The sequence below is a fragment of the Muscardinus avellanarius genome (genome assembly GCF_963383645.1).
Source record: "Muscardinus avellanarius genome assembly, chromosome: 10".
NCBI lineage: Eukaryota > Metazoa > Chordata > Mammalia > Rodentia > Gliridae > Muscardinus > Muscardinus avellanarius.
In genome coordinates, this window is record NC_137796.1 from 80,673,317 (window position 1) to 80,688,720 (window position 15,404).

A 15,404-nucleotide genomic window follows, 5' to 3' on the forward strand; every position below is an offset into this window, starting at 1 on the left:
GGCAACAATCTAGATGAAACCAAAAGACATTTAAGACAAGATGAAACCCTGGCCAGATGGCTGTGAGTCTCCAGAGACCCTACCTAAAACATTTCAGGACAGAAAAGTGGTTCTAACTATAATTCAATTCGATAAAGAAATATTTTTCTTATCTTCTTTTTTTTTTCGCGGTACTTGAGACAGAACCCAGAGGCATTCTACCTCTGAGCTACACCCCCAGCCCTATTTTTTATTCTTTATTTTGAAACAGGATCTGAGTTGCAAAAGGTCTAAGTAGTAGCTGAGGCTGTTCACAAACCGTGATGCTCCTGTCTCAGACTTCCAAATGCTGGATTACAAGCATAGTGAGTGAGTGAGTGAGTGAGTGAGTGAGTGAGTGTGTGTGTGTGTGTGTGTGTGTGTGTGTGTGTGTGTGTGTGTGTGTGTTTTTGGAACCGGGGATCGAACCCATAGTGCTATACTACAAAGCAGGTACTTTGCCACTGAGCTACATCCCTGCCCCAAGAAACATTTTTCAAGGAAATAAAAGGTCCATGCTAGGGCACCGTCTTCATGCCCTGCTCTCCCAGAGGGCTGAAGAAGGGGTCAGTCAGGCTCCTCGCGAGTACACTATCACCAGAGAGAGGTATTATTCTCCCAAGCACCCTTTTAGGTTTCTCCAAGGACCCAGAGGGTGACAAGACACCCATCCCATTATCCTCCCCACTGAACCCCGTGGGACATCGCCTGTTCAGGGCACGTACCTGTGAGTGCTTGCTGGAGCCTGCTGGGCTTTGGCATCTGCACGGGCACAGTGGCAGGAATGCTCCTGGGGCTGCCGGAGGGACCGCTGGGGAGGGAGGCACTTGGGGAGAAAAGAGAGCAAAACTGAGTGTGTGACTCCGACTCAGTGGAAGCTGGCAGGGAAATGCGCTGAGCTGGGAACACAGGGGCTGCCCAGGGGCCTTCCTGTTTCCCCTTTCCTGGCAGCCTCTGGGTGAAGAAGCCTTTGGTTCTGCTTTCTCGGGTGCTCAGAGACAATAAAGACAATCCTTAAAGAGGAGCTCACAATGATTCAAGTTCACTAGCCTCACTAAAGTGAGGCTCCTGGGGTTCAAGTGCAGAGGGGAAACCTGGCAGATGCCAGCATCACCAGTAACAGGGCCAATCAGCACCATAAACTCCATGGAAGAACACAGCACCATTACAATAACATACGCTCCCGGGAGAACATATTGTTGTGGGTTTCCTGCCAAAAAGGCATGGAAATGATCAGACCAAACCAAGTTAAGGGATATTTGACCAGGCATATCTTCAAAGTAGCAAGGTTACCAAAGATGAGGACCAAGTGGTAACCATTTCATCTAGAGAACAGGAAGAATGAAAACTGTATGCAAAACAGGACACTGCGGCAAGTGGCAGGAATGGGAAATTGGTAGAAAAAAAAAAAAAACCATTAGTTAAATGTTGTGCCAGTGGTAACTTCCTGGTTCTGACGACACCATAGTTGAGATGTTCACATTATTATTATTTATTTATTTTGGTGGTACTGGGGTTCCTGGAAGCCCTTCTACCTCTGGGCTACACTCCCAGACCTATTTTATATTTTTGAAACAGGGTCTCTTACGCCAGCGCGGCTGGCTTCGAACCTGCGCGATCCTCCTGTCTCTGCCTCCCAAGCGCGGGGATTACAAGCGTGCGCCACCACGCCCGGCAAGAGATGTTCACATTATAAGACATGGGAAGTGAGCCGGGCGTGGTGGCGCACACTTGTAATACCCGCACCTGGGAGGCTGAGACAGGAGGATCACACAGGTTCGAAGCCAGCCTCAGCTACTTAGTGAGGCTCTCAGCAACTTAGTGAGACCCTGTTTCCAAATAAAATATAAAATAGGTCTAGGAGTATAGCCCGGAGGTAGAAAGCCTCTGGGTTCCACCCCCAGTACCACCCCCCCGCCACACACACACGACATGGGAAGCAGAGGCGAAACTTAGTATTTTGTTCTGGTAGTGGTGCTGGGGATTGAACCCAGGATTTGTTCTTCCTCTGAGCTATATCCCCACCCCCATATAATTTTGAAATGGTCTGGGTAAGTTGCAAAGGCTGGCCTCAAATCTGCTTTCCCCTTCTCAGCCCTCCAAATACTGGGATTATAGGCACGTACTACCATGCCCAGCTTTGGTGTGTGTGTGTGTGTGTTTTCTTTTCCTTTTTTTGTGGTACTGGGGGTGGAACCCAAGGGCTTTTCTACCTTCGGGCTATACTCCCAGACCTATTTTTTTTTTTTTTTTTTTTTTGGTGGTACTGGGGTTCCCGGAAACCCTTCTACCTCTGGGCTACACTCCCAGACCTATTTTTATATATATTTTTTTAATTTGGAAACAGGGTCTCTTAAGCCAGCGTGGCTGGCTTCGAACCTGCGCGATCCTGTCTCAGTCTCCCAACCACGGGGATTACCAAGCATGCGCCACCACGCCTGGCTCTCCCAGACCTATTTTATACTTTATTTGGAAACGGTCTCACTATGTTGCTCAGAGCCTAAATAGCTGAGGCTGGCTTCGAACCCGTGCAATCCTCCTGTCTCAGCCTCCCAAGTGCTGGGATTACAAGCGTGCCCCACCATGCCTTTTTTTTTTTTTTTTGCAGTGCTAGGGATTAAATCCAGGGCCTCATACATATTAAACAAAGGCTCTACTACAGAGCTGCATCCCCAGTCCCCTCCCCTTTTTTGGTACTAGGGATTGAACCCAGAGGCATCCTACCTCCAAGTTATATCCCCAACTCGATTTCTTATTTGGAAACAGAGTCTAGGTTATGGAGGGCTTAAATTGCTGAGGCTAGCTTCTCACCTGCGATTCTCCCGTCTTGCCCTCTCTAGTACTGGGATTACAAATGTGAACCACCATACCCAGCTCCCTTATTTTGAGATAGTCTCAAATTGCCCAGGCTGGCCTTGAATTTGTAATCCTCCTGCCTCAGTCTCCAAGTCCTGGGAAATCTATTTATTTTGCCCAGAAGGCAATGGGTAAGGGAGATATGGAAATTCCACGCCATTTTTGTAAATCTAAAATTGGTACAAAACGGAAGTTTATGGGGTTTTTTGGTGTGTGTGTGTAGGGGGTATTAGGGATAGAAACCAGGAGCATTCTACCTTTGAGCAACACTTCCAGCCCTACTTTGTGCTTTTTATTTTCAAACAAGGCCTCACTAAGTAGCTGAGGCTGTCTGCAAACTGCGATCCTTCTGTCTCAGTCTGGCAAATGCTGGGATTACAAACCTGCACTATCATGCCTGGTTGATTTTTTTTTCTTTTAAATGAGAGTTTGAAGCCGGGAGTGGTGGCACAGGCTTGTAATCCCAGCATTTGCCAGACTGAGACAGAAGGATCGCAGTTTGCGGACAGCCTCAGTTACTTAGTGAGGTCCTTTGCAACTCAGGGAGACTGTTTCAAAATAAAGAATGAAAAACAGGGCTGGGGGTATAGCTCGGAGGTAGAATACCCCTGGGTTCCATTCCCAGTACTGAGGAAAAAAAATTAAATGGGAGTTTGGGAGTTGGTAATATAGCTCACCATTCATGAAGCTATGGGTTCCATTCCCAGCAAAACAAAGTTTTAACCAGATATGATAGTGCACACCTATAAAGCCAATACTTAGGAGGCTGAGACAGGAGTAACACAGGTTAAATGAAGACCAGCCTCAGCAACTTAGTGAGACTCTCAGCAATCTAGCTAGTTCCTGTTTCAAAATAAAAGGAGTGCGGGGCATGGTGGCGCATACTTGTAATACTAGTACTTGGGAGGCTGAGACAGGAGAATCACAGGTTCGCAGCCAGCCTCAGCTACTTAGTGAGGCCCTCTGCAACTTAGTGAGACCATTCCAAAATAAAGAATAAAAAAATAGGGATAGCTTGGAGGTAGAATAATGCCCTTGAGTTCAACCCCTGACACTGAAATAATTAAATAAAACAAAAGGAGCTGGTGGTATATGGCTCAGAGGTATAATGCCTCTGGGTTCAATCCCTAGTACCACAAAATAAATGAATAAACAAATTTTTTAGATGAGGGCTTTGCTCCCTGCAGTGACTATGTTCAAAGTCATTCATTTTAGTTATGTTCTCAATTGTTTAAACTGTAACACACATATACCATTATGGGCACTTCACACTGAGATCACTTGGTGGAAGAGGCCCAAGTTCCTGCCAACTCCACCTCCTAATTCCTGGACCCTCCCATCTAACCCAGCCCCTGTTAAAGACTCAGTATGATTACAAATCCTTCCACACGGTCCCTATACTGGAGCTCCTCAGGACAGCGACTTTGTTCCAGAGCAGGGAAGGTGCTCAGATGAGGGCCAGCTCCATTCTTCTACCCATATAGATATCCACAAACCAGCCACTGCCTCAGGGGCCTTCCTAGGCCCCGCCCTGCCCCAGCCCAAGTCCTAGATCCTGAGGGTAAAAGCTTAAAGGAGCTGGCTGACCTCATGTGAACCAGGAAACCTCATACCCATTGGGAGCTGACACTGCCTGGTCCTCCTATGGGGTCTGGAGCAGGCCAAGTGCTCTAGCATTCTGTTAAGTGAATAAAGTTGTTTTGTTTGAATTTCCTAGGGTGTCCTAGTAATGCAAATAAAGGCCGAGAACTGGACACCTGGGCTGCCTTGGCACCACTGAACTTTTGTCATTAGGGGCAAGCTGTGCCCTCTCTTGGGAGGTTCCAGCTTTTTCTTCCTTGGAGAAAGATGGATCATTTGATGGCCTTTGCAAATGACTTGGGAGGCTCTACAACTGAGGGTACTTGAGACCCTCACTCTCCAGGAAGTACTGGGCTTGAGGCTTTAGCTAAGAGGCCAGAAAATCTGGCTCTGCAACTTCACAAAATGAGTAGGCAGTGGTCTAGAGGGGTCAAGTCCATGCCCCACCCTACAGAGATGGGTCCCTGGCTGCTCTTCCCCACAGAAAGATCCAGGACGTAGAGTCCTCTCTTACCAGAGAGAAGCACAGATCTGAGAGACAGCTGGTTTAAGTTCCATCACCAAGGACTAGAGCAGAAAACCGGCCTACTGTGAGGCTTCCAGTGGGCAGCTGACCCTAAGACTGGACAACGGGAACTGACCAAATTCTGCACGGAAATTTTCCAAATGTCACTTCTCCAGCTCTTCCCCTGCCTGTGTCGCTGCTGTGTTCAGTGAGAACTGAGCAACACGAGAAAACAGCACTTCCCAAGATGGAGACTCGCAGAGAAGAGGACCTCAGAGCTCATCAGTCCCTCTCACCACCCTGAGGACTCACGCTCAGAATGCTCCCCAAAGTGGCTCCCTCTAGCTACTGCTCAGATACTTCACCCCACCTCCATTTCAGTCTACCTGCCAGGCCCCACCTTGCTCCTCTGTGTGAGAGCAACTACAAATAGAGTTGGAAACATGAGACAAAGACTTTTGTGTCTTCTGGGCAGAAAGGGGCAAGGCAAGGGGTAGTGAGGCAGCTGGAGAGAAAGGAGATCCAGTCTCCCACTCCGCCCCAATTTGACCTGCAGCCAGGGCCAACCTGGGACGCTCTGATGGCACATACACAAGAAGTCCCAGAAGGCAAGACTCATAGCTTCCAGCACCTGCACCCACATGAACTTTGTGTCCTGGGCATGTCAAGTCCCCTCCCAGGCTTGTTTCTCTATAGGATGAAGATAACTCCTGAAGGTCCCAGAGGATCTGACAGGCTCAATATGAAGTCTATACAAATGTCCCAGGTTCCCCAGGTATCTGAGCAGAGGAAACAAAGGTAGACCCTCACCAAATCCTAAAGACCACAGCAGTAGTAAGAGCAAAAGAAAACCTCAGAAATGACCAGTCCAAGCGGGATGTGGTGTGTTGGCGCACGCTTGTAATCAATCCCAGTACTTGGGTGGCTGAGAGAGGAGGATTGCAGATTCAAAGCCGGACTCAGCAACTTAGTGAGGCTCTCAGCAACTCAGTGAGACCCTGTTTCCCAATAAATATATTAGGGCTAGGGGTATAACTTGGATGTAGGATGCCTCTGGGTTCAATCCCCCGTACAAAAACAAAACAAAACAAAAATAAATAAAAAAAAATAAGCCAGGCATGGTGGTGCACTGTTGTAATCCCAGTATTTGGGAGGCCGAGACAAGAAAATCACAGGTTCACAGCAGCTACTTAGTGAGATCCTCTACAACTTAGTAAGACCCTGTTTCAAAATAAACAAAAAATAGGGCTGGGGGTGTAGCTCGGAGGTAGAATGCCCCTGGGTTACTGCAAAAACAAAACAACAAACAAAAGAAATTACCAGTCCAACTCCCTAATAAAAAGGAAAAGAGAAGCCAGGCATGGTGGTGCACGCTTATAATCCCAGCATTTGGGAAGCTGAGAGAGGAGGATCCTGATTTGTGGACAGCCTCAGCTACTTAGTGAGGCCCTCAACTTAGTGAGACCCTGTTTCAAAATAAAGGATATAAAATAGGGCTGGGGGTGTAGCTCAGAGGTAGAATGCCACTGGGTTCCATCCCCAGCACTGGAGAAAAAAAGAAAAAGAAAAAGAAAAAAGAAAAGAACCATGGAAGAGGACCAGTGCTGATCCAAGGGTCTGCAGCAAGTCGGAAGGAACAAGGCTCCCACTAAACCTGTGATGCTAAGCATACGGGCAAAGAACCACGGCTAGAACTGCCTGGGTGGAAGCAGGAGGAAGATAGTCCCCTCAGAGACAAGTTCAGCAGCAGTAGCAGCAACACAGCAGATGCAAGCAAACAAGGAGAGCCATGGTGTAAGTCCATTTGGTGAGGTGGAAAGCGCCCACAGGCTTATCGTAGCACTGAGTTTCAAAGCTGCTGGTCATGATCACCACCCAAGTCATCGATGTGCCAAAGGAGTGTCACACCCTCTATCACAGAAGACAGGAGTTTGCATGACACATTTCGGAAAGTTTTCCACCTACCATCATTAGAAACACAAGTTTTGGTGCTTAAAGGGATAAACTTCAGCAACCAGGAAACTTACTTAAACCCAGCAGCTCAGTTACAAATGACATAGCATGGTATTACTACATATTCCCAGCAGGCACAGGAAAATCCCACAGCCAGCTTCGCCCAGATTGAGCAAGAAGCGATTTAAAACCACATGTGTGGGGCTGAGGACGCAGCAGTTAAGAGTCCTTGCCTAGCATTAAAAAGGCCCTGGGCTCCATCTTTAACACCACAGAAAAGAAAAATAAAACTATAGGCATTCCAAAAATTAACCAGAAGAAAAAAAAAAGATGCGCAGGAGGGTCACAAGTTTGAGGCCAGCCTTGGCAATTTATGGAGACCCTTGTCTCAAGGTATAAAATAAAAAGGAGCTGGATAATTGGAAGGCTGAGAACAGGAGGATTGTAGGTTGAAGGTCAGTGCATAGTAACTTAGCAAGACCCTTTTTCAAAATAAAAACAAAACCTGGGTATGATGATAAATACCTGTACTCCCAGTACTTGGGAGACTAAGACAGGAGACTTACAGGTTTGAGGCCAGCCTCAAAAACTTAGCTTGTTTCAAAACAAAAAATAAAGTTGGGCATGGTGGTACATGCTTATAATCCCAGTACTTGGGAGGCTGAGACAGGAGGATCACAGGATCACAGGTTCACAGCCAGCCTCAGCAACTTAGTGAGGTCCTCCACAACTCAGTGAGACCATGTTTCAAAATAAGCAGGGTGTGGTGGCACACACTTGTAATCGCAGCATTCAGGAGGCTGAGACAGGAGGATCGAGGTTCATGGACAGCCTTGGCTACTCAGTGAGGCCCTTTGCAACTCAGTGAGACCTTGTTTCAAAATAAATAATAGGGCTGGGGGTGTAGCTCGGTAGGATGCCCCTGGGTTCCATCCCCAGCACTGCAAAAATAAACAGTAAAATAGAGCTGGGGTTGTAGCTCGGAGGTAGAATGCCCCTGGGTTCAACCTTCAGTAACAAAAAGAAAAAAAGGGTAGAGGGTGTAGCTCAGTGGTAGAGCAGTCCTGGGTTTAATCGCCATTACCTCTCCCCCAACACATGTACAGAGCTGGGGATGCAGCTCTGTGGTAGAGCTCCTCTAGGTTTAATCTCTAATACAAGAAACAAGAACATGGGTTTCACAAAAGCCTGTGACGTCCCTTGCTCAAATGGCAGTCCAGCGGCTATGTGCAGTCAGCTCTTGGGCTGCTCTCGCCCATCTGGGGACCAGCACTGCCTGTCCTGCCACCTTCTCCCTCTGCGTGCCAGGTAACTTTCACCCAATGTGGCTGACATTCATTTGGCTTTGAGAACTTTCCTGCAGCCTCTAGGGAGGACAAGATGCCAAGTGTCCTCAGCTACCCCAGGCCTGCTGGGCAAAGGTCGGGTGTTTATCACCCCCTGCCCCTGGCCCCAGGCTCTACAACCTGTCTGAGGGGAACTGAGGAAGGCCGCACTGCAAATCAGGCACTGGACGAGCCTTGCTTTTCAAAGCTTGGATAGGCCCACGCAAGTGCAACCACACCCTTCCCACTCAAGAGCTGTGGAGGAAACAGGGGTGCACACCCAAACCCAGGGGGCAGGCGCTTGAGGTTGTCCTCACTAACACGGCCGGCTGGCCCGGTTCCTCTTGGCTCAGACGCAGGGCGAGCAGTGACATGCAAGGCCCGCCCAGCTGCCTCCTTCCAGTTTTTGCCTGGCCTATACTAGTAAGGTCCAATCAGGCTGTCTGCTGGCCCTCAGGTGGGGAGAGGAGACTCAAGTATTACAGGAAGACCAATGTTCCCCAAAAGTTACCCAACTCCATCCCAGAATCCCAGATCTAGTACTACTTACAACTTAAGAAGCCCCAGGAGGCTCGCTGAAGCCGACCTCATGGAAGCTGCAGATTTGTTCACCACTGTCCTCGGCTGATGGACAGAGGACCCTGTTCCCAAAAGGGACAGACTCACATTGAAAGCAGGGAGTAAGAAGGGATTCCTGGCCTGCTCACATCCATGAGAAAGTCCAGTAGACCCAACAACACCTCCCTAGACTCCCAATTCCCAGGCTCCATATGCCTCAACTCTGGAAGGAAAGATGCCCTATAAAACCTTGAGCCATCTAAGGCCCATCACCCTTCTCTGGCTGCCAGGCCCTCCTCCCTGACTACCGAAGAAACCTTGTGCACTCCTCCTCAGTCCACCTTTAGACACCTGCAGGACCTCTCCAAGTCCCAAGCACCACAAGGCTCACTCCTGGAGCCAGGTTTCTGCCTCTTGCAGAATGTGCTGCCAACATCGCAGGCCTGGATGTGCTTCATTTGTAAAGACACCGCCTACCTTAAAGCCAGTGGGAGAAGCAATGAAACCACCTGTGCAGCCTGTCATGTAATGCACCTTGGAGAAGATGCAGGGTTCTGAGACCCATTTGAAATATGAGATGTCCAAGAAATTCCCCAGGAGGTCTTTGTCACCTTGAACAGCCCTCAATGTGGCGACATGGGCAGACAGAGCTGGGCGACAAGGTGGCAGCAAGACGATGACTAGCCACTGGTCCCAATCAGGATGCTCTCCTTCCTGGGGACCAGGGCAGCCACAGGCTCACAAACTCCATCACCACCCACCCATGTCACCTCCCTTCAAAGGCAGCCCGTCCTGCTCCCACTGAGATCTCTCAGCGCTCTCCAAGCCCAGAGGAACCCAACACTCTTAGTAGTGAGGGCAATGGAGTCCCCACCAGCCAGCTCAGTCATACCAGAAGCATGTCCCCCATCGGCCAAGTTCAAGGGATTCTCTCCCTCCAAAATGCCACCTGGTCTGGACCCAGCCTAGGACTTCAACTTCCTCCAGGTGCTGAGAACACTCCAAGACACCGGGCTGGACTGCAGCAGCCCGGGAGCTATGTCACCATGTCGCCGTGGCCACCCACATACTCTGCCTTCTGCTCTCTTCAACTGGGCTCCTGGCTCTCCTCTGAACTAGTGTATGGGCTCAGTCATTGCATCTTTAAAGCCTTGCACACAGGGGGAACCAGCAAATCTCCAGTTACCTAAATGTCAACTATAGCGCTAGCCACGCGGCACACAAGCACAGACCAAAGATTTGTAACTCTGTTCTACAGACCCCTATGATCCTGAGTAAATAAAAAGCCTGCTGATTTTAAGCCGCTGGTGGCCACCAAGACTCAAGGATTAGGACAGGTAGTTCAACAGATGCAAGGCCAGGGAGGGCTACCACCTCAGCAACCATGTGACACATGCAAATAAGCCAACAGAGTGGGAACACCCCAAGGGTAGGTTAAGTCTGCAGCTACTGAGGTGAGTGGTCTCAGATTAATAAGAACAGAGGCCCCGTCCTGCTGATGGGGCAACAAAGGGTGGACAAAATGAGCAGCAGCAGCCGAGATACCTGGCTCCACCTGCAGTGGACGATCCTGGGGGCATGAGAAGTGTTCCCAGGTGGGAGAGGCTGGAGCGGAAGAGGGGCTGGCTCCCCGGGGCAGGTGGTGCCACGCCCCAGGGGTTGGTGGTGTTCAGCCGGGGCGCAGACCTGGCCCCAGAGAGTGAGGGTTTGCTGTATGGGGCAAAGGACTGATGGGCCCCGAAGACAAAGGCGGTCCTGTGGGAAGCCTGAGGGGCAGGGTACGCTGGGAGGTTAGTCATGGAGTGGCGGTAGCGGCCTGACACAGGGCCAGTTCCACTGCCTTGGAGGCACTGGTGGCAAGAGCAGGCGACTCCCGTGTGGCCCGGTGGTGCGATGATGGTGGTCACTGGGTAAGGTGGCCCTGCTTGGCGCCGCACGCTCCGGCAGAAACTGGAAGTCTTATTGATTTGCGTCTGAGTGGTGCAGTTGACGGTGTAGTTGTACCCCAGGGGAGCCAAGTCAATGATCTGGGTGCCTCTGGCCACTTGATGCTCCAGATAGTCACAGACGCTGGCTTCATAGGGTGTCCAGGAGCCATCATCACCCAGCCACTCCCAGATGATGCCCTGGCCGAGGGCTGAGTGCTGGGGGAACAGGTGCCTGCGCACAGCCCGCATGGTACCTGTTTCAAAAGAGCAGTACACATCAGTGATAGATGTGCTAACAACTACACCCCCCCCCCAGAAAAAAAAAACAAAAAAACTTTTTGCAGTACTGGGGATGGAACCCAGGGGCATTCTACCTCTGAGCTGCATCCCCCAGCCCTATTTTTTATTCTTTATTTTGAAACAGGGTCTGAGTTGCAGAGGATCTCACTACGTAGCTGAGCCTGGCCACGAGCCAAGATCCTCCCATCTCAGCTTCACAAATGCTGAGATTACAAGTGGGTCCCACCACGCCCAGCATAAACCCCAGAATTTCAAAAAAAATTTTTTTGCGGGGAATAAGGGTGCTAGGGATGGATAGAACTCAGAATCAAACACATGCTACACATTCTCTGTACCACTAAAATACAACCCTGCACCACAATTCTTTGTTTTTTTCTAACTAAATGAGACAAATGGCCATTGTAGATATATGATCATGCTACCTGACCTAAGGGCTTGTAACTAGCTATTCTTTCGATTTAGAGCATAGATATTTCTGAGGCAAAGAAACCAGGGCCCCAAAGAACCAAGTGTCAAATGGGGAACACTAAAAGCTTGGGTCAAATAATATGGCCTCAACTTGGTGAGGCTTTTTGAAAAATAATTTCTGGTGCTAGGAAATTAAACCTAGGGCCACGAGCACCCTATCATATGCTGTGCCACAGTGCTATACGCCCAACCCCTAAAACATTTCTAATGATTATTAGCATGTGTGAGGCCCTGGGTCCAATCCCCAGCACCATTTAAAACAACCACAATAAAAAAGAGAATTAAAAAAAAATGTATGATACTGGGGATTAAACCCAGGAATGTTACCCAAGCAATACCTGTAACCCTATTTTTAATTTTTATTTTGAAACAGGATCTCCCTAGGTTGAGTGTCACACTACCTGCTGAGGCGGTCCTCAAACCTGCAATCTTCCTGTCCTAGCCTCCCAAGTACTGGGATTACAGGCGTATGCCACCACCACACCTAGCTAAAAAAGAATTTTTAATGATGAAACCTCTATGTCCCCACTTTGAAAATAAAGTATAAAGAAAATTAAATTGTCCCTAGTCCATAAGCATTTCCTGCCTCTAAAACTCTAATTTTTTTTTCTTTTTTCTTGGCAGTACTTGGGATTGAACCCAGGGGCATTCTACCTCTGAGCTACACCCCCAGCCCTATTTTTTATCCTTTATTTTGAAACAGGGTCTCTCACTAAGTTGCTGAGGGCCTCACTAAGCTGAGGCTGGCTGTGAACCTGGCATCCTCCTGTCTTAGCCTCCCAAGTACTAGGATTACAAGCGTGTGCCACCATGCCTGGCTAAAAACTTTGTAAATTTAATTATACAATTCTATTATAGGCTATTCCCTCTGTCTTCTTAAATTTCAACTATTTAAAAACACCCTATATTCTTAATAAGTCAAACCTAGACAGGTGTGGTGGCACACACCTGTAGTCTTAGTACTTGGGAAGCCGAGACGGGAGGCTCACAAATTGGAACCTCAATAACTTGGCAAGGCCCTCAGCAACTTAGTGAGATCCTGTTTAAAAATTAAATAGAGGGTGGCGCACACTTGTAATCACCGTGCTTGGGAGGTGGAAACAGGAGGATCGCCCAGGTTCAAAGCCAGCCACGCTGGCTTGAGAGACTCTAAAATAAGAAAAGCATAAAATAGGTCTGGGAGTGTAGCCCGGAGGTAGAAGAGCTTCCAGGAACCCCAGTACCACCAAATAAATAAATAAAATATTGGGCTAGGGTATAGCTTAGAGGCAGAACACTTTGGGTTCAAGCACCAATACTACAAAAAACAAACTAAAGATTAAAAAGAGCAGGGTGTGATTGCATGCACGAGTACTTGGAAGGCTAAGACAGAAGGATCACTGGTTCAAGGCCAGCCTCAGCAACTTTAGGAAATCCTGTTTCAAAATAATATAAAGAGCTGGAAGCTGGGCGTGGTGGCGCACGCTTGTAATCTCCGCACTTGGGAGGCTGAGACAGGAGGAATGCATGGGTTCGAAGCCAGCCTCAGCTACTTAGTGAGGCTTTCAGCAACTTAGTAAGACCCTGTTTCCAAATAAAATATACAAAAAGGTCTGCGAGTATAGCCCGGAGGTAGAAAGCCTCTGGGTTCCACCCCCAGTACCACAAAAAAAAAAAAAAAAAAAAAAAAGAGCTGGAGGTGTTGCTCAGAAGTAGAATGCTCCTAGGCCAGGCATGCTGATACATACCTTTAATCCTAGTACTTAGGAAGCTAAGACAGGAAGATCACAGTTTCAAGACTACCCTCAGGAATAGTAAGCCCTTAGCTATTTAGTGAGACTGTTTCAAGATTTTTTTTTTTTTTTAAAGTAGTACTGGGGGTGGAACCCAGAGGCTTCCTACCTTCGGGCTATACTCCCAGACCTATTTTGTACTTTATTTGGAAACAGGGTCTCACTAAGTTGCTGAAAGCCTAAGTAGCTGAGGCTGGCTTCGAACCTGTGCAATCCTCCTGTCTCAACCTCCCAAGCACAGGGATTACAAGCGTGCGCCACCACGCCCGGCGTAAGATTTTTTTTTTTAAAGGGCTAGAGGCATAGCTCAGAGATAGAATGCCCCTCAATTCAATCTCTAGTATCAAAATAAAAAATATGCTCAGAGAAGCGGAGTAACCTGCCCAGATCACAGCTCTTCAGCAATGAAACTAGAATTAATTTGCCAGAAGCTGTTAACCACCAGGGCACAGCCCCTCCCTGTGGGCTGGCTTGCCAGAGACCTTAAATCCCTACAGGTTGAGGTGGGCATCTTTGGTTTGGAACACAGGGGCAAGGGGGGGGGCCTCTGCAATGTACTTCTATAGTACCCTCTAACTACAGTAGGTACATTTCACTTGGGTGGTAGTTGTTCTCACAGCACCTACATCTCTACAGCATTTTTTTTTTTTTTTTGTGGGACTGGGGGTGGAACCTAGAGGCTTTCTACCTCCGGGCTATACTCCCAGACCCATTTTACATTTTATTTGGAAACAGGGTCTCACTAAGTTGCTGAGAGCCTCACTAAGTAGCTGAGGCTGGCTTTGAACCTGTGCGATCCTCCTGTTTCAGCCTCCCAAGCGCGGGGATTACAAGCATGCGCCACCACGCCCGGCTACAGCATTCATTTTAAGAGCAGAGAAGGTCTGCAAGTCCCACCCATAACCCCAATACCCCAGAGGGAACCTGAAAGAGATGGTATGCACCAGAGGCAGAATCATCTTACCAGTGTCCTGGCGGAACTGGGTCCAGCTGGGAAGGTCGATGATGTACGGGGCCAGCGAGGGGTCAGCCTGGCCTAAGGGGATGCTATGGGCCAGGGTCCCCGGCCCGAAGCGCTGACCCTTCTGCTGGACAAACTGCTGTTCAATATAGCTGCATACGGTGGCGCTGTAGGGGTGCCAGGTGCCCAGTGCATCCTGCCATTCCCACACAGCCACTGCCACGGGGCTGGTGTACATCTGTGCTAGAGAAGGGCTTGGGGCCATGGCCATCTTCCCCAGGACTCTTCTTTCCCAGATGCCTTCAGACCACTCTGGGCGGCAGTCTCAGGTTCATTGCCCGGCACCTCCAGGAGACCTGGAAACAGGACAGACACAGCAGTTACCCCCGCACATTGGTACAGTGGGGAAAATATATATATATATATCAAGCTTCTCCCCCAATTATCTTAAGGGCATCACGAGTAAGTACCCAATCCCATCTTTTTGCTCTGGCAGACAGGAAAAACTAAAGTCACTCCTATAGCTTCCCTCCCTCCATAAAGGCTCAGAAAGATATATATTAGGGTAAATTTGGAATGCTACTTATTACTCCAGCCCCTATCTTGTTGCCAATGATTTCCCTCTGAACCAGCTATTTAGTTTACACTTTCACTCTGTCTGTATTTTTAAGTCCCTGCAAATCCTTGTGAATAATATCATGACCCTCAAACCCCTGCAAGTAGTCTACAGTTCCCTGCACAGGTCTGTCTGAGATAGCATGATTCCCACTATTGGTGCAGGTGAGAAAACACTGTCTTGGGAAGAACCGTGGGCTCCAGACGGCCCAGGGCACTGGCAGAGCTGGGAGCCAAGCTCAGGTCCTGGACCTCCCCCATCTCAAGGCTGCCTGAACAGCACCATCACCACAAGAGAGGCCTACACAAACACTCAAGTGCCCCTTTCAGCCTCGCTGCATCCCACTCCCTGCACCTGGGCCTTACCTACCAGCTGCTAGCCCCCTTGTCCAGGGACATTCTCCCAGCTGCTCCAGTCAACCCTCGTCCCTTGTGAATCTGATGCACCCTCCATGCTCAGCCTGTGTCACTCAGGAAAGTTTCTCCTGACCACCTGTCACTTGAACTCAGAGCTCTCTGCACTCCTTCCTGTCACCAACCAAACTTCACTGACCAGGTACACAG

At 48.9% G+C, this 15,404-nt stretch overlaps 1 protein-coding gene across 3 annotated transcripts in view; it reads right to left on the reverse strand.

Annotated features, from left to right (window-relative positions):
- The window catches only part of DTX2 (deltex E3 ubiquitin ligase 2), a gene marked incomplete at both ends in the record, with an annotated part of 28,786 nt that extends 14,210 nt beyond the window's left edge, over nt 1-14,576 (reverse strand). For 2 of the 3 annotated variants that reach the window (XM_080704623.1, XM_080704622.1), the window contains 3 exons: nt 744-844; nt 10,342-10,978; nt 14,229-14,496. In XM_080704623.1, coding sequence (XP_080560749.1) covers nt 744-844; nt 10,342-10,978; nt 14,229-14,496 — 1,006 coding nt within the window. Of the gene's footprint in view, nt 1-743; nt 845-10,341; nt 10,979-14,228 lie in introns of all 3 variants that reach the window. The other variant, XM_080704624.1, reaches the window with a different exon arrangement.
- Nucleotides 14,577-15,404: the final 828 nt, after the last annotated feature.